General features: G+C 44.1%; 4 protein-coding genes across 6 annotated transcripts in view; 2 read left to right on the top strand and 2 right to left on the bottom strand.

The window, feature by feature from the left end:
• Positions 1–8,973, bottom strand: part of LOC133366005 (uncharacterized) — a 44,112-nt gene extending 35,139 nt beyond the window's left edge. Inside the window, exon 1 of the mRNA XM_061588609.1 lies at positions 8,858–8,973. The gene's annotated coding sequence lies outside the window, so the exon portion shown is untranslated. The remainder of the gene's footprint in view (positions 1–8,857) is intronic.
• On the top strand, positions 8,903–20,039 carry LOC133366006 (zinc finger and SCAN domain-containing protein 31-like). 3 transcript variants are annotated; one of them, XM_061588612.1, is made up of 5 exons: positions 8,904–9,054; positions 10,496–11,450; positions 12,468–12,585; positions 15,016–15,499; positions 17,583–17,691. In XM_061588612.1, the coding sequence occupies exons 2-5, from the start codon at positions 10,650–10,652 to the stop codon at positions 17,596–17,598; spliced, it is 1,419 nt and encodes a 472-aa protein (XP_061444596.1). In that variant the 5' UTR covers positions 8,904–9,054; positions 10,496–10,649; the 3' UTR covers positions 17,599–17,691. The 3 variants fall into 3 exon arrangements, with proteins under 3 accessions (XP_061444599.1, XP_061444596.1, XP_061444597.1); XM_061588613.1 differs by lacking the exon at positions 8,904–9,054 and adding an exon at positions 9,208–9,507; XM_061588615.1 differs by lacking the exon at positions 15,016–15,499 and having other exon boundaries at positions 8,903–9,054; positions 17,583–20,039.
• LOC133366010 (structure-specific endonuclease subunit slx1-like) lies at positions 18,952–23,625 on the bottom strand. Its single transcript, XM_061588622.1, has 8 exons — positions 23,507–23,625; positions 22,971–23,060; positions 22,687–22,899; positions 22,268–22,319; positions 21,795–22,124; positions 21,126–21,259; positions 20,896–20,983; positions 18,952–20,584 (listed from the first exon to the last, which is right to left on the bottom strand). The coding sequence occupies exons 3-8, from the start codon at positions 22,857–22,859 to the stop codon at positions 20,555–20,557; spliced, it is 807 nt and encodes a 268-aa protein (XP_061444606.1). The 5' UTR covers positions 22,860–22,899; positions 22,971–23,060; positions 23,507–23,625; the 3' UTR covers positions 18,952–20,554.
• A 432-nt stretch (positions 23,626–24,057) lies between these two features.
• BOLA2 (bolA family member 2) lies at positions 24,058–26,688 on the top strand. Its single transcript, XM_061590812.1, has 3 exons — positions 24,058–24,216; positions 25,407–25,504; positions 26,406–26,688. The coding sequence occupies exons 1-3, from the start codon at positions 24,142–24,144 to the stop codon at positions 26,506–26,508; spliced, it is 276 nt and encodes a 91-aa protein (XP_061446796.1). The 5' UTR covers positions 24,058–24,141; the 3' UTR covers positions 26,509–26,688.
• The last annotated feature ends 380 nt before the right edge of the window (positions 26,689–27,068 follow it).

Here is a 27,068-nt window from a genome sequence, read left to right as displayed (position 1 = left end):
ACTGGTACGCAGAAGCATACCTCCTCCAACTATGGAGGCAGAGCATAACCATCATAACTAGTAGCCATCGATAGCCTCCATGAATTTGTCTAATCCTCTTTTAAATCCATCCAAGGTGGTGGCCATCACTGCCATAGTGGCAAATTCAGAAGGGCAGTGTCCCTTCATGTTAGTCACAGCCATGCCCCCCTTTTTTGCTGCTGGGTTAAGAATGAGATCCTTTTTAAACCTTCTCCCTCAACAACAGATATCCCTAGGAACCAATAAGCATGAAAGTGGAGATTGTTAGCTGCTGAGAAGAGTCTTTTCAGTGGCTGACTCAGCTCCTTTCACTCTGATTGGCTCAAATCAGCAGGAAAGGACAAGGATGCATGTTGATTGTCTCATCAGATCCTGGAGACATTGGGACCCTGCTCTGAAAACAGTAAGGGTTCTAAAAATCCCCAAGACCCTGGACAACTACCCTCTTGCTGCCTCTTATTGGAGCAAATTCTATAGTTTAACTATGCACTATGTTAAAAAGTACGTTCCTTTGTCTGTCCTGAATCTTCCAACATTCAGCTTCATGGGATGTCCACAAGTTCTAGCGTTATGAGAGAGGGAGAAAAACTTTCCTCTAACCACTTTCTCCATGCCATGCATAATTTTTATACACTTCTGTCATGTCCCCTCTGACACGCCGCGTCTCTAAACTAAAAAGCCCCCAAATCTGCAACCTTTCCTCATAGGGGAGTCATTCCATCCCCTTCATCATTTTGGTTGCCCTTTCTGAACCTTTTCCACCTCTAAAATATCCTTTTTGAGATGAGGCGATCAGAACTGTACAAAATGTTCCAAATGCAGCCGCACCATAGATTTGTATAACGGCATTATGATACCAGTTTTGTTTTCAATACCTTATTTTCAATACCTAATGATCCCTAGCATGGAATTTGCCTTTTTCACAGTCACCCGCACACTGGGTCGACATCTTCATCGAGCTATCCACTACAAACCCAAGGTCTCTTTCCTGATCAGCCACCAACAGTTCAGACCCCATGAGCATATATGTGAAATTAATATATATATTTTGCTTCAGTATGCATAACTTTACTCTTGAATTGCATTTACCATTTTACCACTCATTATCTCAGTTTGCTGAGGTCCTTTTGGAGCTCTTTGCAATCCCTCTTTGTTCTAACAACCCTGAAAATTTAGTATCATCAGCAAACTTGGCCACTTTGCTCCTCACCCCTAACTCTAGATCATTTATGAACAAGTTAAAAACCAATACCGATCCTTAGTGGACTCCTCTTTCTACATCCCTCCACTGGAGGAACTGTCCATTTGTTCCTACTCTCTGCTTTCTGTTTCCCAGCCAGTTCCTGATCCACAAGAGGACTTCTCTTAGCAGTAAGCTGCTAAGCTTACTGAGGAATCTTTGGTGAGATACCTTGAAAGCTTTTTGAAAATCCAAGCACACTATGTCCACTAGATCATCTCTAACAATATGCTTTTTGACACTCTCATAGGACTCTAATAGGTTAGTGAGACAGGACTTACCTTTGGAGAAGCCGTGCTAGTTCTGCTTCAGCAAGGCTCGCTCTTCCATATGGTTGGTCATTTTATCTTTAACAATACTTTCCACCAGTTTTCCTGGGACAGACATTAAACTAACCGGCTTGTAATTTCCAGGATCCTCCCTGGATCCCATTTTAAAGACTGATGTTACATTGGCCACTGTCCAGTTCTCAGGTATGGAGGTTCACCTGAGGGACAAGTTATATATTTTTGTTAGAAGATCAGCAAATTCACACTTGAGTTCTTTGAGAATTCTTGGGTGGATGCCATACAGACCCGACAATTTGTCAGTTTTTATTTTGTCTATTAAGCCTAGATCTTCATCTCTCATCACCACTATTTGCCTCAGTTCCTCAGACTCCTTTCCTGCAAAAGTTAATTCAGGCACAGGGATCTACCCTATGAAGACAGATGCAAATGATTAATTTACCTTCTGTGTAATCTTCTTATCCTGTTTTAGCACACCTTTGACTTCCTTGTCATCCAAGGGTCCAACCACCTCCCTAGACGGTCTCCTGCTTTGAATATATTTAAATAATATTTTGTTGTTGTTTACGTTAACACTGTACTCCTCAAATTCTTTTTTAGCATCCCTTATTGTCTTGCATTTCTTTTGCCAGAGTTCATATTCCTTTTTATTCTCCTTTTTATTCTCCTCATTCAGACAAGACTTCCATTTTTTGAAGGAAGCTTTCTTGCCTCTTACATCCTTTTGGCCCTGATGGTACCTTTCCTGATCTGCAGTATACACTCAAATTAAGCTTTTAATATTGTGTTTTTAAACATCTCCCAAGCATTTTGGAGTTATTTGACCCTCTGGACTTTGACTTTCAACTTTATTTTTACCAATCCCCTAATTTTTGGGAAGTTTTCTCTTTTGAAGTCACAACTGACTGTAATGGATTTTCTTGGCAATTGGCCACCACCCACGATTCTATGGAGAAGTCTGCCACTTTGGGGGTTTATAGCTTAAAGTTATAGAATAAGTGGAGCCACCAGGGCTGGATTTTGGGGCAGAGGTCCAGGATCTCACTCAGCGGAATGAGCAAGAGGGCCCCGCTGTCAGCTCTTCACTGAGACAGCAGTGTCGGTGGGGGTGCAGGCAGGGCTGGAGATTCCTTGGTAATTGCCAGGCCGTAAGTCCTCAGCCGGCAGCTTGGCTATAAATCTGCCAGGCTAGCAAGGAGAAAGCAAGATAAGGGCAGAGGCCGTTCAAAGCTTACGTGCCAAGCCAGAAATCCAGAAGAGACGTCAGTGAAGGTCCGGGTCTAGTTTGCCGAGAGATCAGTCCAAGTCAAGGTTCAGGGGATAGGAAGACACACAGTGGTCACGCCTGACGTTGTAGTCAGCAACAAGCTGAACCCAAGGTTTGACTTTTAAGGAGCAGGTTTGTCAGCAGGTGTGAGCCATCAGCGTTTTGGCCTTAAGTGGACAGGCCTGCCCCTCTTCTGCCTGACCTTCTGTTGTCTACGTTCTGCAGGTGAGGGGGGAGTATCCTGTTCACTCTCTGCGTCTGGCTGAAGGGCTTCAGCTATGTCTGGGGTGCTCTGCAGCTGAGGGGGAGAAGGAGCTGGGTTCTCAGGAGTTTCCTCCATTTCTCCTTCTGGGTCTGCTGCTTCTGGGTCTGCTGCTGTTACTCCCGAGTCATCCTTGTCTGATGAGTCCTCTGACGGGGCCATGACACCCGCAATGCAGCAGGGCTGTCTTACCACATTTTGAAATAAGTGAAGTAATACATATTACCACCTCTCCCCCCCCATTAGACAACTAAGCCCAGAGTCTAAAGTTATCTAACTTCATCACTGGTTGGAATGTATAATTTACATGTAGAAGATCCCAATTCAGTTCCTTGGAGAGCTGCTGCCAGTCAGAGTAGACTGTACTGGGCTAGATGAACCAAAGGCCTGACTTGATGCAAGCCAGGTTCAGGTGTCTTTTACAGTGTAAATGTATAAACGTTTTTTGCAAAAGAAAGACCCACTGAATTCAGTGGGATTTACTCCCAGATAAGTGTGCATAGGATTGTAGCCTTAAACCAGTAAAAAAACCCTGCATTTCAAATATCCCATCTATGTAGCATTTGAATGTAAAAGGACAAAGGGCTTGTTCTGATGTAACGTTCCCTGATCTCAAAATGCTTCATGCCAATTTCTGAAACTTGACTACTTTGAAATTTGGTGCCAATAGCGGGCATGCCCCTCCATGCCAATTTGGATAAGGACCATGGCAGGGGCAAAGGGTTAAAGCCCCTCTTCTCCCATGCCATGGTCCCAATCCAGCTCAGGCCTGTCTGCACCATATAATTAAAAAAAATAGTTGTGCAAGGGCTGAATGTGTGAATATCCTTATGTCTAGCTTGGCCTTTAAGCACTTGGAGTTTGGAAAAATTAAATGGATAAAACATTTGTGAAATGCACTATATACATGAGATGAAAAACAGAAATAAACTTTTTGATGCACCCACCAGATTAAGAAACTTTCTGTCATTATTGTCTCAATCATGTCCATTATTGACAAGTGTCACTTCTTAACTTGGGCTGGAATGTGAATGTTATTTGGAGAGAAACCTCACTGCTGATTCAAAGGCAGTTACCGCATTTACAACCCGATCCGCTGCATGTTTACTGAAGTAACTCTATCCACGGGGCTAAGCTTCAAGCAAGTGTGTATAAGTCTGCAGCCACAGAGTGGTCTGTTTGTGGACATCACTGTCCTGGCAGCAGCCATAATTCCATTAAGCTGTGAAGCCGAGAGGGTGAAAAAGCCAGGGCTATTCCATCGTCTCTACTGGAAAACCAGCTGCCTTTGCCTCAATGGTACAGCATCTGCCTTACATGTAGAAGGTCCCAGGTTCTAATCTCCGACACCTCCAAGTAGGGCTGGGAGCGACTCCTGCCCAAAACCCTGCAGAGCCGCTGCCAGTCAGTGTAGACAGTACTGAGCTAGATGGATCAACGGTATGGACTTAGTATAAGGCAGCTTCCGATGTTTCTACATTCCCAACTTTAAGAACTAGTGCCTACACTTGCTTTGTTCTTCCTGTTGCCCTTCTTTTTCCTTATCTGTCATGTCTTGTGCGCTTCTCAAAGGCATCTGATTGGCCACTGAGAGCCAGTGTGGTGTAGTGGTTAAGGTGTTGGACTATGACCTGGGAGACCAGAGTTTGAATCTCCACATAGCCATGAAGCTCACTGGGTGACCTTGGGCCAGTCACTGCCTCTCAGCCTCATGAAAACCCTATTCATAGGGTCGCCGTAAGTCTGAATTGATTTGAAGGCAGTACATTTTCATTTTTTAAGAATAGAATACCGGACTAGATGAGCCTGGCCTGATCAGCAGCAGGGCTCTCCTTCGGGTTGTTAAGTCTGAAGTCGAGGACTGTCTTACTACTGATCTTGCAAGGCACTCTGGGAGACTTTTTGGCTAAAGAGTGGGGTAGAAAATGTTTTCAATAAATGAATGATATGACATGATGTGATTATAATAATACACCAGTTTACATGGCCATTTAGAGGAATGGAGTACTTTGTATCAATCAGAGTAAGCAAAGCTAGGCTAGTAGAGGAACCAATGCTCTTACTCGGTATAAGATAGCTACATACGTAGTTAACAGTGGTACAGAAGTAGCATCAGAAGGCATTAGCCAGGGGTAGGCAACCTTTTTTTTTCTGCTGAGGACCACATTAGCTCAGGGACCACACATGCCAATTGTGGGCAGAGCCAGAGCGGATGATGAGCAGAGTCAGAGACAAATCTGGATTAACTGATTCAGGATTAATTGAATTTTGCTGAACTTCTGGATTAACAATTTTGCCTCAGGTTTCATCATGGCTACCTCAGATTAGAATTCTCAATCCCATGCAGGTGGTTTTGTTTTTAAGATGTTTTTAGTGCTTTATCATCTGTTTGCTGCCCTGGGCTGCCTTTGGGAGGGATATAAATTATGATAATAATAATAATATTAATAATACTCAGATGTAAGCCCCTGATGGGGTTACCCTCAAATAAATATATAAAAAATAGTGCAACAGATCAGCTACTGTTCTAGAAAGCAACTGAAAGTAATTTCTTTCTGACTTTAGTGTAGTGCACAGAGCAGAAGCCTATCAACTTGTTCTCAGCTAGGGGGGTGGGGGTATTTCCCCCAAGACACACAATTAGGAAAAAGTGTTTTTTTAATAATCTTTCAAAAATCAAATAGAATTCTGCACCTTCCAGTTGTTCTGAAACTACATTAAAAGAGGGGAGAGGGAAAGATGTTTAGAAACGGGGGGGGGAAGGAAGAAATGAACAGGAAGGAAGGAACTATGCTGGGATGGAAGAATGAGACAGCTTTAGGAGGCATCGGGGGTCACCTAAAATGAGGTTGGGAGCCGCAGGTTGTCCCCCTGTAATATAAGCTTTATTTTAAAAATTATTTGGTTACGCTTGTGCCTTCAGAAAGTTTGTAAAAGGAGGCAGGGCAGCATTTAATTTCAAAAATGGCACATTAGGGCAGTGGCGGCTGGTTCATTAGAGCAAATGAGGCACTGCCCCACCAACCTCAATCTGCTCTCAGCCAGGTCCCACCCACCTGTCTTCTTACTTACAACCAGTCCAGGGGGCGGCACTACCTGTCAGCCTCCTCTTCCTTAATCTCAGTGTTGCCAGGGTAGAATTCAGCAGGGAGGAGAAGGAGGACAGAGACAAAACTAGGATGAATTGGCTCTGCCTGTCATTGGCTGTGGTTCCAGCTGCCCCTACTGTTAGGATGCTTTCACACTGCACTTTATTCTGTTATTCTGATGATTTCTTACCTTGTAATTTGCACATTATATTTGATCTTTCACACAAAGTACAAGCTAGTTCCAGAAACCTTGTGGGATATAGTAAAAGTTTAGTGCTAATTTTTGTGATAAATAATACCAGAAATAATCTATTTGCAAGTCTAGGAACCTGGAAAATCAAGGCAGTTTTTCCCTAGCTGCAGCCGCTCAGATGACAGGTATCCCAGCATGCAGTGCATTCCCACCTTTTAGGTGCGCTGGTTGTTTTTGTCTGATGAAAATTGTACCGGTATTCCAGCAAAGGCATGGGTACCAGCAGCATTTCCCACATACACCCCTGTGTCTATACAACTAAAAAAAAAAGTCAGATGCTAAAAGGAGAGAGGTCACATGGTGACAGGATGAGATATTAGACCTCCTACACAGTGGGGAACTACAGTGCGCATGTGTATAATGGGTGAGGGACAAAAACAAGATGTTGTTCATTGCAGCCAAGTGAAAGACATTTGCACGAAATTGTGGTTTATCCACTGAAATAGCTACTGTTCCTTAACGCAACAGGTACTGCAGTGTGAAAAGAATTTTAGAAATCAGGACAGAAGCGCTACCATTTTAATCCGTTAAACTAATGTAATCAGCCCCATGTTTGAAAGCAGCCTTGGTTCCCTGCCATCTACCCTACCAGTTCCAATGGGCATCAGCAGCCACCATTGCATCAGGCCCTAAAACGTCATGGAGCCCTATCTACCTCTCCCGGAAGGACGTTCTGCAGTCCCTGGACATGGGGACAGGGTGCAGTTTTTCAGGAGGACTGAGGGGAAAGACCATCATGTGCCATCAGAGAGCCCTTTCTTTGTTGTATCATATTACTTCCAGCCTGGTTCTTCAAAGTAGGTCAGCCATGTGTCCTTTTTTACAGAGGAGAATCCTCTGTTTTGAAGGGCTATCAGAAGCGAATCTCCTATTTCAAGGTGTCCTCTATTTGAGGGCTGTCCAGATGAAGTCTGGGCTCCTTCTGGAAGGAACAGCAGGATATAAATTTATTAAATAAATAAATAAAGAGGAGGAGCCTTGAAGTTGCCCATCAACAATTAGCAGCACCTGGTCATCAGACTGAACAGGTACACAAGTCATTGTGGGGACACTATGGTCAAATGTATTATATTTTTATTTAAATTACATTAAATTATAGTAATTCCTGAAATAATAGTAATTTTTTCAAAATGTGCATCTATACATAAAAATATCAGAAGAAGGCTAGGACTGGGGAGGGCAGCTATGAGAGAACTAGAAAAGGTCCTGAAATGCAAAGACGTATCACTGAACACCAAAGTCAGGATCATTTAGAGTGACCATGGTATTCCTGATCTCTATGTATGGATGTGAAAGTTGGACAGTGAAAAAAGCGGGTAAGAGAAAAATCATCACATTTGAAATGTGGTGTTGGAAGACAGCTTTGCGCATACCATGGACTGGGAAAACGACCAATAATTAGGTGTTAGAACAAATTAAACCAGAGCTGTCGCTAGAAGCTAAAATGATACAACTGAGGTTATCATACTTTGGACACATCATGAGAAGACATGATTCACTAGAAAAGACAATAATGCTGGGGAAAACAGAAAGGAGTAGAAAAAGAGGAAGGCCAAACAAGTGATGGATTGATTCCATAAAGGAAGCCAGAGAGACCTGAACTTACAAGATCTGTTCAAGACAGATGCTCTTGGAAGTCACTGATTCATAGGGTCGCCATAAGTCGTAATTGACTTGAAGGCACATAACAACTAACACATAAAATACATAAAAACGACCATATGCAAATTTTGTGCAAACTGGTATCCTCTTTTTCGGTGATGCAAATCTTTTTTGCCCCAGGGGAATGCATAACTGGTCATCCTAATTTAAATAATTTTGTATCTGATGAAGTGGATTAAAGTCCACAAAAGTTTATCATGCTATAATAAATTTGTCAGTCGTTATGGGGGGGGGATTTGATTCAGATTGCATTTAAAGGCAAACCTAGCTAATCTGCACTTTCTGAAAGAATATGTGAACCAAAACACAGCCATCCTTTGAAATTTGCACTTATCTGTATTTTGCAGTGCAGGCCTCCAGTCAAGTGGTGCATACCAAAATGCATATACTAGGATAAAATGTGCATAAACATGCATAATATAAAAAAATACATTGTATAAGGGAAAATAACATACAAAAATGCATTGTATTAGGGAAAATTGCTTTTCCAAATATGTGTAGATGAGGCAAAACTGCACGCAAAGATGTGTATATGAGGAGAAACTCGCATTAAAAAGCTGATGAGTTTTCATGAGGACTTTTTTTGTTTAATTGCAGACTGATGTGGAACTGCAGACAACCGAACTTCAGACTGGATAAGAGAGAAAAAAAATTGACAGATATGCCTTACCCCTAACTCCAAGACTCTTTGCTGTTTTTAATCACAGGCTAGCTCAGGTTGGAAGTTGTTCACGTGATGCTGAAACATTCAAAGGGTTAAAAAATCAAAATCCCACCTGTGATCCTAGAGAGGCTTTAAAATATCCAAAAAAGGGATGCAAAATGCTATTGCATTTTCCCGTTCCGCCCAAAGTGGTGAAAGAACAGAATGTGGCTTTTGATCTCCCCCCCCGCCGCAGCAAGGAGCAGCAGCAGCTGCGCAGTGCGCGTTCCTAATGTGGGTGGAGAGAAGCTGCAAGGAGGGACGCAGAAGGTAGGAAGAGATCATTTCCTCCTTTCGAGGGCCACGTGGTCCCCTTCACATCTAGAGTTTTCGCTCCTTGGATTTTGGGGGGCGGGGGTCTGAGGGAGTGCTGATGTTGGGGGCTCCTCTCCTGAACTTGGCCTGTTGCTTGCACGCTTCCAAACGCACACGCTTTCTTCCTGTCTTTGGAGATCAGTTAGCATGGATTACTTTACTCCTTTACGTAGATTCAGGCTGGCCTATACGTGCCTCAGAATGAAGTGGGAGAATTTTTGGCACGGCTCAGGGGGCTGTGCTACATAAGACTGTAGGTGGAGGGTGCCGTTTTTAGTTATCCCCCTTGTTGAAACATGGACACGTGATTCCTGCAAAGTCCAAAATTAGCACCTCTCAGGAAGAAAGGTTTTAACCTAGTTCGCTCTCCCTGTTGTGCTCGTTTTCTTATTGCAGGGAGTTTCTCAGGTAATGGGGCAGTGAAGATGCGATTCCCTCAATCCAAGTCTGAAGGGTACAGTCTGTTCTTCCGCCGCATTCCTACTGCATGTGCAGATCAGGCCTGACTGCCTTAGAGAAAAGGATGAGGCAGAAGCAATTCATTGACTCACATGGGGGGATACCTATTATTTGACTCCTTCCTCTTCTCAGAACTGCTCCCTTTGAAGTTAGAGAGGTGCCAACATTGTACACATCTTGTCTGATGCTAACAATAATTTTATTTTTACTGGCTTTTCCAGAAAGATGAGTTATTTGTTGGCAATAACTTTTGTTTTTCAGCTTTTTTTCCTGGGTGGTATTCAACTAAATAATGTAAAGGACTTTCCTCCTCTCCTTCCCCCTCCCCTGCATCTGCCTTACAGTGTCTCCAAATCTGCTCCAGAGGGTTAGGGAAAAACCCAGAACAGATATAGGGGCACACGGGGGAGGAGAGGGGGAGAATGTTCTGCTGACAGAACAATTTGCTTGTTGCTACATTGAATACAACCCTCTACTTTTTACTTTTTTCATTTTTATTGCTCTATTGATGTACACCTCTACAATATTTTGTGATGTTGATCGGTTTATAAATATTCCAAATAAATGAATCAATAAATCAGCAGCCATTGCACCAGGCTGCATCAAAGCAAATGTAGTTAGGCCTACTTCATCAGCCTGGCTGGGGCAAAGTGCAGCTTTGCCATAGCTATCCACTTACGTGTGTAAAGCATCCTTGCATATGGCTTACATCTTATTTAAATGATCTTATAATGAACTACAACTCCCATCAGCCCCAGCAAGCATGGCCAATGGCCAGGGATGAGGAGAGGTGTAGTTCAGTGATATCTGGAGGCCCAAAGTTTCCTCACACCTGAGCTAGGGTCTAGAATGTTATATGGGTTTGGGGGGAATAAAAGTTAGTAATCTTAAAATGAGCAGCATCCATTGATCTAAGAAGTTTGATTTTATCTGACAGGACCATGCCTTCACTGCCTCGCCATAAATTGCTCTAACCACAGGCCAAGCCAAGAGCTTGAGTATTTCTGTTCAGTGCAAGAGACTGAAACAGAGAGGAGGCTACAACTGTGACGGTCCTTGGAGAAAGAAAGTGGCCACACAGCAGGACGCACATGCACAAAATGGCGGCTGCTCCAGGAGAAATGGCAGACCTGGGATTCCCGTTGCAGGTTCAAGTGAAAATAGAGGCTCAGAGCCAAGCAGAGAGCACCGCAGCAGAAAGAGATGGAAAATTCACTTGCATAACCCTGTCTGGGACTGCTGAGGAGTTAGTGAGAGGAGTATCTGCGGAAAGGGTGAAGCAGGAGCTGGCAGAGGAGCCACTTCAGAGCTGGGACTGCCAGTGGCAAAGGGTGCTAGAGGTGGTGCCGACTGCCGTGGCCACCCCAGTACAGGACAATCTACAGTTGCCTCCTTTGACTCAAGGGGGCAACACTGAGGCCTACCTGACCACCTTTGAGCGAGTGGCTGATGCTTCTCAGTGGCCTAGGGAAGAGTGGGTGGCTCGGCTTGTGCCTGTTCTCAATGGGCAAGCCCAGCAGGCCTATTTCAGTCTTGATGCAAAAGACAAGGGCGACTATGGGAAGGTGAAGGTGGCCATTTTGAGGCTAGACAGCTACATGGCCACAGAGTCACATCGCCAAGGGTTTCGGCATTTCTGTTACCAGGATACTGAAGGGCCACGAGGGGCATGCCGGCAACTACAGGATCTTTGTCATCGTTGGCTGAGGCCCGAGAGCAAGACCAAGGAGCAGATCTTGGACCTGCTAATCTTGGAGCAGTTCCTGGTAATCCTGCCGCAGGAAATGCAAGATTGGATTAGAGAACGTGGACCCGAGACTTGTGACCGGGCTGTGGCTCTGGCTGAGCAGTTCTTGCAGGAACAGCAGGAGACTGAGAGATGGGCCCAACAGGTATGGAACCTTTTCAGTCCTGATCGTTTCTGGGGATTTAGAGAAGTCTAATGGCAGAAATAATAGTGTTACTTCACTATGTATCTAATGGGCTTTTCATAGGTAGTCAAGGAGCTATGTAAAAAATAAGATGCAATAGCCTATCTGGGATGCAAGTTGTCTTGATTTTTATCAGGACTGTCCTCACAGATACCATATTATTCTAAATACATGTAGTGTTTTTAAAAAATCTGTAACAATACTGAAATCTTTGCTTAGCCCTCTCTAAAAGCAGTATAGATATCTAAAAGCAGCACCCTTAACAAACTGGGGTGGTCAAGAGACCAATTAAGAATTTACTGTAGCCCATTTATAACAACATGTGGCCAACATGGGCGGGACACGCTGAACAAACTAGCATAGAAATGTGTGCTGATGTATCTCTGTGCACTCTGAACGTCAAGCTCTACCTCTTCGCAGCACCGCGCGACACCATTGCCATGTTCATTGTAGGATGTAGGTTTCATCTGAAAATGTGCAGGTTATGCTTCCCACAGAATTGTGGGAGGAGCTTGTCAACGAACTCCATCCATACTAGCTGTTGTGATTGCATCATAAACTGCTATCCTGTGGAGGCACAGCAACTGCAGTTCTTTTCTTTTCTGATTTCCTTCTATATCTGTCCATTACACAACCTTCACCGGCCCAGTGTTTCTGCTTTTATTAAGAAAGCTCCATGTAATCTCTACATTCCCTAGCTGGTACCACTTATTGATCACGTGTTGTAAACTGTAGTAATATCAGACATATGGTCACTGCCAACATTTGCATGGGAAATCTTATCAGTTAACCACAGGGAATCTTGCATGCTCTCTCGCTCTCTCTCTCTCTCTCTGGCTAAATATTTCATCAACTGAAGCTTATCTTTGTGCATCCATAAGGGCTAGAAACTTTAAATATGAACGCTTCTCAGCATCAGTTTCTGTGCCAGCCAAACTCAATTGTCTTGACTATGTGCCTCCATTTTGTTCATTTCAGATAACAGTGCCAATTGAGATGGTGATTGTAAACTCCCCCATTGTAGATCTGTCAGACTCAACACAGAGACATCTTCGCAGGGAGACCAAACAAGTTGATGAGGATAGCAGCTTGCAAGGTAACAAGGAGGTGCATCAGAGGAATTTTTTTGATGTGTGTGTGTGAGGGTGGGGTTGCAAGATTAGGTCCCCGAGATGCAGCACCCTTAAACTCCAGTTCCCAAGATTCTTTGGAGGAAGACATGATTAGTAAAGTGGTATAAAGAATGTTTTATGTATGCTCTAGATGAGAGTAAGGATGGAAGGATCTGTCAATTTCACTTCTCTCAGTTTCCCATTTTTCTAATGTTAAATTCAGATCTCCATATTTTTGCAACAATTTGTAGTATTCTTTTTAAAAAATCCTCATGAAAATTCTTCAGCATTTTAGAGTGAAATTCTCCTAATAAACACATTTTGTCTGCCATTTGACTAATGTACATATTTTTGCAAATAACTTCTCTTAATATAATTTATTTTTATTTATTTATTTTTAAAACTTATATACCGCCCGACTAGCAATAGCTCTCTGGGCGGTGAACATAGATACAATAAAATACAATATAATACAAAAACATCAGTCTAAAATCAAATTTCACAATGCATTTTTGTATACTATTTTCACTAATGTATTCATTTTATGCACACTTTCCCCTAAAACATGCATTTTTGTAAACATTGTTGGGCTGGAGAACTACATTGCAAAATTTGGATATGCAAATTTTGAAGGATACGTTTCAGTTCTACTGTTTCAGAAAATGTGAATTTGATGGATTCTGCTTTAAAGGCGAACTGAATCGAATCTCTCTCCCATCCCTAGGTGTGACTTACCTTTTAACAAAAGAAAGCTCAACAGATTGTGGCTTGCCACTGGCTGTATGGGTATAGCCAACATGTAACATATTATGAATCTAGTTATATGATCCATTTTCATTTATGTAGCTTTTCCGAGCAAAAATGTGACTTGCTCTGGAGAGTAATCAGCAGTCGTTCTAATGATAAGCAAGTGCAAAGGAAAACTGAAAGAACGAAATCGATGAGACTATGAAGGGGAAGGGCTATATTTCCATGGGAGTTAATCTGTCGGGGTCACGTGCCTTTGATGGGTGGAGCCATTGCTGATGATGGCTGGAGACAACTGGTGTTGTTTTTTCAATTTATTATTTTTTAAAAAAAATACTGCCCCTTCCAATTGTTCTGAAACTGTATAGAAAAAAAAGAGGGAAACTTTTTTAAAAGTGAGGAGACTAACAGGAAGGAAGAAACTCTGACTAGGTGGAAGAATGGAGCATTGTCTGGAGGCAAGGACAGCTGCATAAAATGAGATTGACAGGTGCATACACACACACCCAGGCCACAGGTTGCCAGCCTTACCTAGAATAAGGATGTAAAATGTGTCAACCAAGGACTTCTGTCATACTAGTCATGAGATGCCAGATACAGTCAATGGCATCTCTCCATACAAATTATTCAGTGATCTTCAGGCCTAGGAAGCAGATGCTATTGGTAGGGTCAAGGCTAACTCTCCAATGGCTGATACTTCATGTCGCACCATCAGCCTCCCTGTTCTGAGTTAGCAGTGAATATTGTGAAAAGGGGGGGGATACTGTAAGTGATTAACATCAGATAACATGCCACAGCTGTAAGAAGGATTTTTAATTTTATTTAAATGTAGAAATGGTTGTTTGGTGTTAAATACAGGTGGTGTTACCTTCATCTGGTACCAAAAAGACTACCACTGAAAAGGCTGTCCCCTTAGGGATTTGCTTTGCCTCATTAGGTGGAGGCACTTGGAGAAGCATCAGTGAAGATGATCTTAAGTTTAAAGCATACCTAGTGTCCCCCAGGTGTTTTGGACTACAACTCCCATCAGTCCCAGTTAGCATGGCCAGTGGTCAGGGATGATGGGAGTTGTTGTCTAAAACATCTGAAGGAAGATGTTGGGGAAGTTGGGGAAGGCTGATATAGATGACCTTCAGAAGCCTATATATGAGGACAATAACAAGTGCAATACCAATCCTGCAGTTTCTCAATACTGGTGATAATAGTGAGCTGTTCAGGTGGCCAGTGGCCAAAATCTATAATTTTAGGAACACACATGGAGCCAAAATAGAAGACTTCCGCAAGAAGCAATCTTCAAAGTTCAAATGAGTCACCAGTCCATAGTAGAAAACCTTTCCACAAACTTTGGAGCACTGAAGCACAGATTACTTAAAGGCACCATAGACCACAAAGTCCTCACTTGCTCTATCGAGAGCACAATTAAAACAGGAACACGGGAAAATGGATATCCCAGGATAAACTATTTGTCTGTTTAGCCCAGTATTGTCTATGCTGGCTGGCAGCAGCGCTTCAAGATCTCAAGTAGAGGTTATTCCCATCACCTCTACTTGATCCTTTTTTCTTTTTTTAATTTACCCAGAGATGCCACATATTGATCCTGAGATCATCTGCATGCAAAGCGTGGAGCACTGATCCCTTCCCAACGCCCTCTCCTTTTCTCCCAACAGAAAGCAACTTTGCAAGCAAAGCAGTGGCCAAGGAGATGCACCAGGGAGAGTCTCTGGTGGAGGAACAAGGGAGGAGATCCCAAGGAGGATTTGGAGAGGCTGTTTTCCCAAAAGTTGACCCTAGAAGATCACTTGGGAGTGAGCGTGGCTTGGGAAGGCAGCAGAAGGGGGGGTGTCTGTCCGTTCGGGTGATCAAGGACAGGGGGCTCAGGGGAGTCCTTACCGACCCGGAAGCGAAACGGCACCTGTGTAAAGAGTGTGGGAAAAGATTCCGCAAGAAGTGGGACCTCATTAGGCATGAAAGGATCCACACAGGCGAGAAACCGTACCAGTGCCCAGAATGTGGGAACAGCTTCAACAGGAACACAACCCTCACAAAGCACCTCCTCGTTCACTCTGGGGAGAAGCCCCACCAATGCGCTTATTGTGGAAAGAGATTCACGCGGCGCTCACATGTTGTGAACCACCAGAGACGTCACTCATGGTAGGAGTTGCTCCGTTCATCTCCTGCTGGTTCTGGCTTTGGCATAGGCAGCATGTGGTGAGGCTGGGGGAACCCACTGTTAGATGGGGGGGTGTAAATAGAAGGGGAAGCATGAAGAGGGTAGCCTGAAAAAACCATTTTGGCTCTTGGCTGTTTTGGAAGTTATGCTCAAGTTTTAATCTTTGGAAGGAGTGAGGTGGATTCAGAAAGGTGGGTGGGTGGAGGGAATCTTCACTGGATCTGCCAAGCAGCCTCTACTACAGCAGCGAAACTTGGCTGTAGCTTCTCTTGAAAGAGAGATTGTATGAGCAATGCCTGAGGAAATCTTTAGAAGCCAAAGAGAGATGTGGGCTGTTGGCTGATTAAAGAACTTTGCAGGACAGTCCTATGCCTGCTTACTCAGAAGTTCAGTTCAGTTTATTACGCAACAGCCAACTAGGCTTTTTGCATGCACACAAAAAAAGAGAAACATAGGAGAAGCATTAAAACAATAAGTACAAAAAATAATAATAATTTAGGAATATAAATATGTAACAATACTGCAGAGATTAATAATTATTAAAATAGCTCTAACTCTAGGTATTATCATCCAAGAAGTAAGTCCTAAGGCATTGAATGGGCCTTACTCCCAGGTAAGTGTTCATAGGATTGCAGCCAAGGCTGTGCAAAACTATCTGGAAGTAAGCAGCATCGAACACAGTGGCCTGATTCACACATAATGCTAAGCAATGGTTTATAAAGCCATGGTTTGTCCGAATCCTGCCCAACAGCTTAACTATGATTTGTTTACTGCCAACAAACAATGATCTGTTGTGGCTTACAAACACTGGTTTGCTTTTAACTGTGGAGTTAACTTGCAAACCCAGTGCCTTTCCTTAGCCATGGTTTATTTGGCCACCCCCCAACCCAGACACTAAACTACGAAGGCACAAGGCAAGAGCAGTGTGAAAACAAAATAAACTTTGTAGAAACAAGCCATGGTTTGTTTGATTAACAATCAATTAAGACTTTTCATTGGTTTTAAGTGATTGAATGCAAAGCATCACAGACTTGTATTTATTTAAAGCATATCTGTCCCACCTTTCATTAAAATAAAGGTGGAATTTGAAATGTAGTCCCTTTCGAAGTGTCCCATGAATGATGACTGAAGGGGAGTCTAAAAAAGAAGAAAAGAAACAGCCACAAGGCACAACTCACCTTCCCCGAGGACTTGCTGAGGGTCAATATAAAGGCCTGGTTTGTTTGTTGCTGCTGCAGTAGGGTTGTTGCCAAGGATTAAAACTTCATGGAATAAGGATGCATATAACTAAGCAGCTCCTGTGGGCTTCAGGCACAAGGAGAAGGAAATTAGTTGTTTTCAGGGGGGAGGGCATCCCTGGTGTGATGCAAATCTAACCATACCAGATGGGCACTGGCTTGCCCTTGAGACAGCAAACCTGCACCAGACTTCACATCTGAAAGGCCAGTTACCCAAACCACGCTGAAAACTAGGGCTGATTGAAAATGGCCTCCCATGGTATTTGTGAGTATGGAACTGGCAGGGGGTGGTGGCATTTCACAGAATTTTTTTTGGAAGGAGAGATGAAATGAAACAAAAATATTGTTTTCTGAGAAACTTTTGACTCAGTCCTACTGAAAATAGCTGGCTTAGCCTTCTCTCTGACTTAATAAGGGGAAAAACTAGCGCTGGCATAGAGTGCATGTGTTGCATGCAGAAGGTCCCAGGTTCAATCACTGGAATCTCCACTTAAAAAGGATCATGCAGCAGGTGATAGGAAAGACTGTCTGCCAAAGACCCTGCAGAGCTGCTCCCAGTCAGACTAGAGCAGGCTAGATAGACAAACAATCTGATCTGGTGTGAGGCAGCTTCTTATGTACCTGTTGTAGCTTTCTGTGTTAAGTGGTGTGTGTGTGTGTTTAAACATGTTTAAGCAAACACTCCCTTCATTTGCATTCCAAAGTGATGCAATCCCAGGAGGATGGTATTCAAATTCAGCCTCGGTTATGGCTCAGCTTGACAGAAAGCAAGGCAAGGGATGACTGTCTGTTCCTTCTGATAACGTATCATCTACTTTGGTTGCAGCCAAGGAAGGTCTTGACGAAGTACCCACCCGTTTGCGTGACGAAGAGGCTCTAGCTGGGTGCTTGCACTTGGAAGGCAGGCTATGCGGTTGCAAAGGGGTGGCTTCGAGAGTGGTTGTTGCTTGTGTGCATCTTGAACCTGATGATCAAATCATGTCTGAGGACAAGCAACTTTCGGGGGTCTCTGCTCTGATCAGGGTGGAGAAGAAGACCTGTAACTGCTTCTGTCATTCAATGAAATGTGGCGAGATTGAGGGAGCGCTGGAGAGAGAAGAACGTCGTTCATTGTTGTTGGATCCAGAACGGTGGCACTAGGTTGCATTCTATCTATTTATTTAATTTTTTTATTGGACCATTTCCTGGAGCAGAAGGTAGCTCTGCATCATGACATTCGCAGGCCAACAGGTGCTTCTGGGAGGACTGGGAACATTGCTAATTTTGAGTGGACTACTGAATGTCTTTGTACCCGTGCAAGCCTTGCCAAGTCAGAAGTACATTTTTAACACTTATCCATGCCTGAAACTGACTGTTTGCATCATGGCAACAGTATGAGGCATTTTAAGGGCAAAATATGCTCTAGGAGCAGAGAAGCATGCTGACTAGCATAAAGATTAGAAACAGAGCCCAGTGGAAACAGGGTATGGCCTAGCCCAGGTTGAAATAAACTCTAAGCCTTGCGTTTGAGATTGGGTTGCCAACTGACCAAGGAAAACAGTGGCTCAATGTGCAGAAATCGATAGGCTTCACAGCAGTGGAGGCTGGCCCATTAGGGTGAATGGGGCACTGCCACACCAACCTCAGTATGCCCTTAGCCAGCCCCCTGCTTCCTTCCTGCTTACATCCAGTCTGAGTGGTCCCGCTGGCTGTCAGCTTCCTCCTCTTTAGTCTCAGTGTTGCCCTTGTAGAACTTAGCAGGGAAGAGAAAGAGGACAAAACTAGAATTAGTTGGCTCTGCCTCTCATTGGCTCTGGCTTTGACTCCACCTCCTGTTGGTCCTTCTGCCTCACCAGTCCCAGTGGGTACCAGCCACCACTGTTTCACAGCTTGAGGATGACATTATTAACTGCTAATTTCTGCCCATCAGGCTGCTGTTAAAGGTGTAAGTATGGCAGCTGGTTGAACAATGGACAACCCAAGTTGGAAAGCGAGGACTGGATGGGGAAACAGGAAACATCCCAGCCTCCTGTTCTGAGTAATAGCTCTTGTTATAGAGGCCTTGATAGGGCCCTGCGGTGATTCCCACGTGGTGCTCACACAGGATGGTGACCATGCCCCCTACTGGCTGAGTAATGTGAGTTGTAACTAATTTGGCTGTTGGTGGTGGTTTTCATTTTAACATAACCCTCAAAAAATGGAAAATCAACGCAACATCTGGTTATTTAATAATTTATTTCCCACTTTTTTAAAAAAATTGTTCAAAAGCCACTTACAATAAGCTTTGGCTACAGGATACAAAAAATAAACAAACATTGACAAACCAAGACATCTAATAAAAACTGCCAATAGTCACTGTTGCTCCCTGTGAAGGATGCCTCTTGCTTTTCAAGATTCTCACAGTCCTGTTCTAGCAATGGTTTGTGATTCCTAAAAGTCATTAAAGCAACAGAACAGAAGTACACAGATTTTTTAATTCATCATTTATGGTGGCGAGGAGGGGAAATTCAACTTTTCTTAGAGTAGCCTTGGATTTTTCTAAAAACAAAATAGGTACAGGGCTGAGCATGTGCAGATCTAAGACCTTGCTGACATGGTCATTATAGCTAATTTGTGGTTTAAACATTTTTTTTTAGGGGTGGTTGTTTGCATGCTCTTTCTTCCCCGTAGCTGCTTTGTTTTAACCTCTATGAGATCTAGAACGTTAATCATGCTGGGAGAAGATCACATTTTAATGGGACCCACTAGTCTTTAAAAGAGTCACCATGGCTTAGTTCACATGAGTAAACCTGTATGTGCCTGGACCAAAGATTGCAGCCGCAGCACTCCTCCCTCAGTCCTGCTGCCACTGCACTACTCAGGGCTAAGCCATGATTTGGCATCATGTTATGTGCAAACTGGACCTATTATAAAGCAGCTTTCAAGCATTAGTAAATCCAATCTCCTGCCACAGCAGTTTATCTGATATACTGTAATAGCTCAGGTTACAAGTCTCTGGTTGAACTTCCACCTCATTTGCTTAGTGGTCTTGGGTGTGCCACTATTCACTCAGTCCTCTCCACTATAGGGATAATGCTGGCTTAAGATTCGTACTCGTAAGAATTACTGAGTCAATGTATGTGAAGCGTTTTGAGTAGAGAAAAATTCCATATAAATGCCAAGTGTGATTATTGTCTCAAGAACCTACTGTCCCTTTATGGACTAAGGTAAGGAAATACTGTATGTCTTTTTCTGTGTTCTGTATTAGCACCCAATAGGCATGATATAAAATAGTCATACTGTTTACCACATTCCATGTCAGTAGTGCGGAACCTGTGGCCCTCCAGGGTGTTGGACTACAACTCCCATCAGCCCCAGCCAGCAAGGCCACTGGTCAGGAATGGTGGGAGTTGTAGTCCAACATCTGGAAGGTCATAGTTTCCCCTCTACTAGTCTTCATGGGGTGTCTCTCCTTGTTCTTCTGGCTCTGATTTGCTCTTCCCAGTCAATGCTTTGAATTCCTGTAGCATTATTGGCCTCATTGTCCTAATGCATTCATCTTGCCAGTCTTGTGTCTGTTTTTCTCAGAGAATCCCGTAGTCCTGTCTCCTGCCTTATTTTATAGATATCCTGCTGATTCACAGTCCTTATATTTAATTCCACTTAAGAAAATTAATTAGTTGACATGATTCTGAGGCTGGGAGTTTAAAGAGCCCAGATCCAGCTGGGAGAGGCAGAATTAAAGGGTCCGTGAAGGCCTGGAATTCCTAGGCACTCTTCCGCTGCGCTGAAGGTCTGTCTTGGCCATTTTTTTCTACCCCAAAGATACAGGCTCCTTCTTCACAGTTGCAGCTCGTCAGTCCAATGTTCCTACAGCAGACAAGGAAGAAAAGGTAGTAACATGTAAGGAACGACACATCAGAGTGGAACAGGTGGGGCTTATGCTTGATGTGATGTAGCCAAATAAGGGGAGCAGAGTTTAACTAGAACAGACAAAGAGATTCACATGGTTGGTGATCAGGAGGAAAGAAAGCTGGTTGGGGGCGGGGGGAGCGTAAAGAGAAAAAGCTTATACAGAACATGGATAACGGGGTGTAAATCCCTTGCTCTAACACAATATAGTAAACAGGGTTTCCAGCATGAAGCAGACAAATTTAGGAATAACGTCCAGAGGTTTTTACCTGGGAGGAGTTGGGATCAGCCTCTAGGTTGCCATAACAGCCTTTATGGTGACGAATCAGGTCTCCCCAAAGCACAAGATTCTTGCAGCTGAAGAAAGGGGAGGGAAAAGCAGGAATTTCTGAGTGTGGTAGTTGGAGGGGAGAGGAGCAGGATTGGCACCAGCATTCAAATTCTGTTCTCAGAAGGTCATCTCCTGTCATTCTGCTAGTGCATAGGAGGAGTTGCTTACCCTGGGCATTGCCCTTCTATTGGCAGGAAGTGATGTGGCTCTTTCTCTAGGAAAACCTGAGACAAGCAAATCATATGAGCAGCCATGGTGCAGGCAGAATGGAAGCAGCGTAAGGGAGTGTCATCATCCCCATCCTGCAGAGAAAGATTTCCAAAATATTTCCTCAGCACCTTCCAACTGAACCCGCCTCCAAAGAACAGGCAGTAGCAGAGCCTGTCTCATGGAAGATTAGGGCTATCACTGGCTACTAGCCCAAAATGGCATGCCTCTGAATAAGAGTTGCTGGGAATCACAAGTGGCGAGAGTGCTGTGGAGCTCAGGACCTGCTTACAGTCTTCTTACCAGCATCTGGTTGTGCACTGTGAGAAGGGGATGCTGGACTACAATGGGGTTTGGCTGGATCCAGCAGGGCTTTTCTTATATTCTCAGCCAATGTGTCCTGACTCCAAGTTCTGATTCCGCCAAATTCAAATTTAACTCTTTCCCCAGAGCATATCAGAGCCTGGCAGCAGACTCAAATCCACATGACTCTCCTGTCATGGATTTCAGCCCTCAAACCATCCAGACATGCTGGCTTCTAGCCAATGTCCCCCCCACTCCCATCACCCCTTCCCCCTCTCAAAGATTAGAATCTGCTAAAGGATTGCAATGTCCTAGAATCTGCATCACCTGGAATTTTTTCAGACAGATGCTGCAGCGTTTTGGAGTAGCCACGTGTCCCTCTGAAGGTACTGCTTTCACCCCCTTAGTCTCCTTGACAGCTCGGACCTGCCCAAAGGCCACCGGCATGTGCAGGGGAGGTTCCAAGCCTGCAGGGAAGTCTCTGCGATATTCCTGCTTGAGCCAACGAATGGTGAGGGGCAGGCGGCACCAGGGGGCAGTTCGGAGCATGTGGGCCAAGACGCGCAGATGGAAGTCAAACTGACGCTCCCGTGAGGTGCGGCGAGTAACGTGGGTGAGACGGCGGGAGGAGTGTGGATGCTGCCAGGCCCACTCAAACTGCATGGGAATGAACATACATGAGAGAGAGAGGGAGAGGAAATCAAGGGATTGCTGAGGATTGTGAGGAATTAGCAGAGGCAGGACAATCCCATTGCTAAAAGGAAAAGACAGGTGTGCGCAAAGAGGGAGACATGCCTTACCCGCAGAGCAGCCACATCAGAGGGGAAACCGTGGACAATCAGAACCATGTCCCTGCAAGGAGAGAGGAAGGAGAGCTCAATTTCCCAGCATGCATAGCTCAGAAAGGCCAGTTCTTAGCATGCAGGTGGGTTGGCCTAGAAAACAAAAAGGCCCTTAGAACGCTTGGCCTAAAAAATTGGACATCCAATGAAGATGTAAACAGAAAAGGGAATTTTGAATGCGGCGTAGTTCAGTGGTAGAGCACATGATTTACATGCAGAATATCCCAGGTTTGATTTTAGACCTCTCCAGTTAAGGCTGGCTTGGGAAAGTCCCCTGTCCAAAAACCTAGAGAAGGTTTGCTAGTCAGTTGTGGGCAATCCTGAGCTGGATGGACCAACAGCCCGTCTTGGAATAAGGCAGCTTTCCTATGAATTACCAAGGACCACGACCACTAGTCTTCCAAGCCCCACCATGGCGCTTCCCAGCATTGTGCTGATTTATGCGTCGCTCAGGATTGACGGTGAAGCCAATGTAGACCTGGCCCACGTAACGAGGGTTGGTGCAGTAGAGAAGATAGACCCCAAAGAAGCCGTGCAGTTCCACCACCATCGCTGCTGTCAAGAGTTCAGCACATCAGAGACATCTACGGCTAAAGAGAAAGCAAGCGTTAGGCCAAGGGTCCAGCTCTCGTTTAGTGGCACTGCCATTTCTCATTCTTACCTTTGGTCTTGCCTTGCTCCAATACCTTCCTGCTTTCTATGCTGCTTCTGGCTAGGGTTGCTGTAGTTTATCCTGGCAGGGCTCCTGCACCTTTTAAGAATTATGTGTGAGACAGAAATCCAACATCACAGCAGCTTCATGGTTGGAAGAATTAAACATGTTCAGTTCCTGCCTGTCAACACAGTTCTTGAAGGCAAAGCAGCTCAACAAGGATTCAGAAATGCAAAGCTGTTTATTCCACAGTGAGAAGAACTGCACATGTTGAACTTCTGCTTGCCATACAGCGCCAGATCCCTATTGGGAGAAGGAAACCTGAACACGATCTTAGCCTGTATTTGACTAATATTTCCTGCTTTACACCCGCTCTACATCTCTGAGATTTCCCATCATGCCCTGCGCCTTTCCAACAGTGATCTTACTCAGTTTCCCATCATACACTGCACCCCCTTTTCTGTCCACTTCTCGGACACGTCCGTCCTTCCCGCGCGATTACAGCCGCCGGTGGTCTAGCAACGCTCCCCTTCTATCCACCTAACCTTGCTTTGAATTCAGTCTCGTTTACATTCTGTTGGCTGGCACGAAGACATATCCTGCCCACAAGGGCTTATCCGGCGAGAGGAAGGGATGACGTCATGAGGGTCTGAAAGGAACATAGACTTACTAAGAAAATAAGCAGTAGGAGGTGACACAGAAATAGTGTCACAACGTAGCCGGAAACAAAACAATGGGCTTTTTAAAAAAGTATCTGATTCTACATGGAAGAGGTTATATATGTCTGATAGTTCAATCCTATGCATGTCCCAAGTGAGTTCAATGAGGCATACTCATAGCTATTCCAGGCTTAGTCGGTTAGAGGTTCAGAATGTTGTCACTCTATTCCTTAGTCTTTTTTTTTATATATAAAAAAGTCGTGATGTACTTTGTATTGGAATTTAGAGTAGAAAGGTAATTCAATTTACCAAAATGACCTGCGGCGGTGTATGACTCTTCATTGTGCTTTCTCTATGGTGACAAAAATTACGCGGAAGTGATGTACACAGAGACAGAACTTCAGAGCGTTGTGATTGGTAGAAGAACATAGGGAGAAACCAGAGGCGGAAGTGACGTACACCATAGGCGGAAATGGGATAGTTGGTGGTTCTCTTTCATCTTGGTTGTTTCTCTGGGTAGGATGGAGACGTCTGGAGTTCTCAGCGTGGAGGCCTTGCGGGAGCGGCTGCTTCACGGGCTTGAGGCCGAACATGTGGTAATTGCAGTAGCTCCCCACAGACTGTTGACCCTTCTCTCTCTCTCTTTAAAATAACTTTTCCTTTATTGTAAAAATCATTCTTCCTTTCTTTGTGTGCCTGCTGGATGCTCCTTTCTCTCTGTCAAACGGCAAGCTTATGTATGTTTGGGGAAGGGGCGTAGCTCAGGGGTAGAGCGTCTGTGTTGTTCCTAGAAGGGCTCAGGTTCAATCCCCGCCATCTCCAGGTAGGGCTGGGAACCTACCCAGTCTGGAGTCCAGGAGAGCTGCTGCCAATCAGTGTAGACAGTACTGAGTTAGGTGGACCAATGGTTTGACTCAGTATACGGCAGCTTCCTATGTTCGCTCGGAAATAAGTGCCACTCTCTTCAACTCGCTTACTCTTGGGGAAAAATGCCTAGAACTGCAGCCTCACACTAATTGTAAAATGTAATTAATCTTAGCTCCTAGTTGAAAAGGGGTGGTGGTGCTTTTTACACCGCCCCCCCCCAAGCGCACATCAACTGGACACACAACTTCAATCAGTTAGTCTATACTTGTGTAGATCATTACTAATCCTAAGTAAAATTCTGCTGGGTTCACTAGGATTTGCTTCCTAAAAATGTGCCTGGGATTGCTGCTTGGGCCAGTTCAGGGTGTTCTCTAGTGGAATGAAGGGAATTGGGTGTATGTACCTCAGTAGGGAGTGGACCTTCCATGATTGTTGTAGTATGCCATGGCACGCATACATGCACACACCTTGGTTCCCTGCTTGGCTCTTAATTTTTTTAGACCTGCCTTTTAGCTAAGTGGGTTTTTATCTGAGTAGACTTGGATTGTGCTGTAAACCTCCTGTTTCCTTCTAGGCTTTCTGCTCCTTTTTAATCTATTTTGCCTTTATGCTTCTCAGTGCTCATTTTATTTCATACCACTATAGGTATCCAACAATCCTTTCTCGAGCTCCCTGCTTTCTCTGCCCCATTTTGGGGTACTTTCCTGCAGCTTTATAGTTGTATTGACACTTTTCATATGCTCCCTAACACCTGCTATTGCTTTTTGTGTGTGTAGCTTTGCTCATCAATGTATTTATGTTTCATTATTTGTCAGTATCTTACCTTGAAATGAATTTGCAGGGAAATGGGTGGCCTGCATTGGATTCTCTTCTAAACAGTGTATATAACTTTTTCCTCATCCCTTGCTATACTAACAAGGAGGTGGAAGACACGACTCCTGGACGCTGTGCTACAAGCTTCAAAGTCCTGGTAGTTTCTCCACGTTTCCGAGGGAAAGCACTGCTACAGCGGCATCGGTAAGTGGGGATAAGGAGAGTTAACATAGTTGGGGGAGGAAGGAATCTCTCTCTCTCTCTTCTCCTCTCACTAGTTGGCAACTACCTCTTTAAAGATTCTGAATTTGAGTCAAAAGAGTAGAAGACTCCAAAATCAGGGTTTCTTTGTATCATTCTCCCTCTTGCGGGAAACAAGTCAAATAACCATAAGAAAAGCCTGCTGGATCAGGCCAATGCAAGCAGGACCTGAGCAAAACAGTACTCTCCCCTGCGAGATGGGCCATTGGCCTGATCCAGCAGGCTCTTCTTATGGTTATTTGACTTGTACTTAGTAAACAAAACAAAAAACATATATTAATCTTAAGTGCTATATAAATATATCTGTATTTCAAAAATATTTAAACTAACTTAAATGATTGGGAGGGAAATCAATGCATACAGTGTGACTTAAGTGTCATATTCAAACAAATGGAAAGCTTTACTTGGAAATCTTATTTATTGGAGTACCTGTAAATATTTTAAGACATGACAATTCGATAGCATAGACTTCCCTTACGTTGTTTAAATTTAAAGAAAAAAAATGAAGGCACTGAAAACTAACATACAAACAGTCCAAAGAGCTGTGTATTAGATATAGATATTTCATTGTATTCATATGAAAAAGTTAATTACAGCTTTGAAACTGACCAATTTGACTGGTATTGTGTGCATTCTTCATAATACAAATCATTTGAACCAATTTGTTTTTGAAAATGTTAGGAGCAGTGAAAAAATGTCCACCCCTCACCACTGAACCTGGTCCATGGCCTCCTTAATACTAATCTGCTTGATCATGTGCACTACAAGCTGTTGTTGGTAGCTAAAAATGGCCAGGGTTGGAACTTTAAAAACTTTAGCTATCTTCTCTCTCCACTTTCCCTAGGCTGGTCAATGAAGTCTTAGCTGAGGAGTTGAAACACATTCACGCCTTTGAGCAGAGAACGCTAACACCAGAACAGTGGGCGAAAGAACAAGAAGCGAAGTGAGGGAGGATCCCCTCTGCACTAGAAAGAAAAAAATTGCCCCAAGAGGGCAGGAGTGGCAGCTGTCGAGTGAAGATATGATGCAGGCATGGGACCATGGGAGTGGGTGAAGATATGAAGCAGGCATGGGAATTCTAGGAGGACTAGGAAGAGCATGAAGCAGAAAATAAAATGTAAAAGACATTTCCTTGTGTGTGGTATCAGTCAGTTCTACCTGTTGGACTTCTGCTCTGAGCATCTCTGAAGCCAAATTCTCTTAACAGGGATGTAGAACCTGTGGCTCTCCAGATGTTGCTGGATTACAAATCCCATCATTCCTGACTGTTGGCCGTGCTGGCTGGGGCTGATGGGAGTTGGAGTCCACCATCTGGAAGCCCATAGGTTTCCCCACCCCTGCTCATAACTCCTGCTTTCCTGTGCTGCTTGTTTCCGATTTTTTTTGCAGGGGGGGGGGAGGGAGAAGTAGGGCAATACGTTAAAAGGGTTAGTAGTTTTTTTCCTTCACCTATAGATTAAAAGAGAACCAGTGTGGCATAGTGGTTAAGGTGCTGGACTACGACCTG

Source organism: Rhineura floridana, chromosome 11 (genome assembly GCF_030035675.1).
Source record: "Rhineura floridana isolate rRhiFlo1 chromosome 11, rRhiFlo1.hap2, whole genome shotgun sequence".
Classification (NCBI taxonomy): Eukaryota; Metazoa; Chordata; class Lepidosauria; order Squamata; family Rhineuridae; genus Rhineura; species Rhineura floridana.
The sequence above is the reverse complement of the archived record's forward strand: the minus strand, read 5'-3'. Positions and strand labels throughout refer to the sequence as shown.

What these genes read in the sequence shown, in the direction of transcription:
- LOC133366006 (XM_061588612.1), top strand. Translation starts at nt 10,650, where the DNA reads ATGCACAAAATGGCGGCTGCTCCAGGAGAAATGGCAGACCTGGGATTC. An exon ending in CTGAGAGATGGGCCCAACAG is followed by an intron (nt 11,451 to 12,467) that starts GTATGGAACCTT and finishes TGTTCATTTCAG; the next exon opens with ATAACAGTGCCAATTGAGAT. An exon ending in TGAGGATAGCAGCTTGCAAG is followed by an intron (nt 12,586 to 15,015) that starts GTAACAAGGAGG and finishes TTCTCCCAACAG; the next exon opens with AAAGCAACTTTGCAAGCAAA.
- LOC133366010 (XM_061588622.1), bottom strand. Translation starts at nt 22,859, where the DNA reads ATGGTGGTGGAACTGCACGGCTTCTTTGGGGTCTATCTTCTCTACTGC. An exon ending in ACTAGTGGTCGTGGTCCTTG is followed by an intron (nt 22,320 to 22,686) that starts GTAATTCATAGG and finishes CTCTCCTTGCAG; the next exon opens with GGACATGGTTCTGATTGTCC. An exon ending in CTGATCCCAACTCCTCCCAG is followed by an intron (nt 20,585 to 20,895) that starts GTAAAAACCTCT and finishes TGTCTGCTGTAG; the next exon opens with GAACATTGGACTGACGAGCT.
- BOLA2 (XM_061590812.1), top strand. Translation starts at nt 24,142, where the DNA reads ATGGAGACGTCTGGAGTTCTCAGCGTGGAGGCCTTGCGGGAGCGGCTG. An exon ending in GGCTTGAGGCCGAACATGTG is followed by an intron (nt 24,217 to 25,406) that starts GTAATTGCAGTA and finishes TATACTAACAAG; the next exon opens with GAGGTGGAAGACACGACTCC. An exon ending in GCACTGCTACAGCGGCATCG is followed by an intron (nt 25,505 to 26,405) that starts GTAAGTGGGGAT and finishes CACTTTCCCTAG; the next exon opens with GCTGGTCAATGAAGTCTTAG.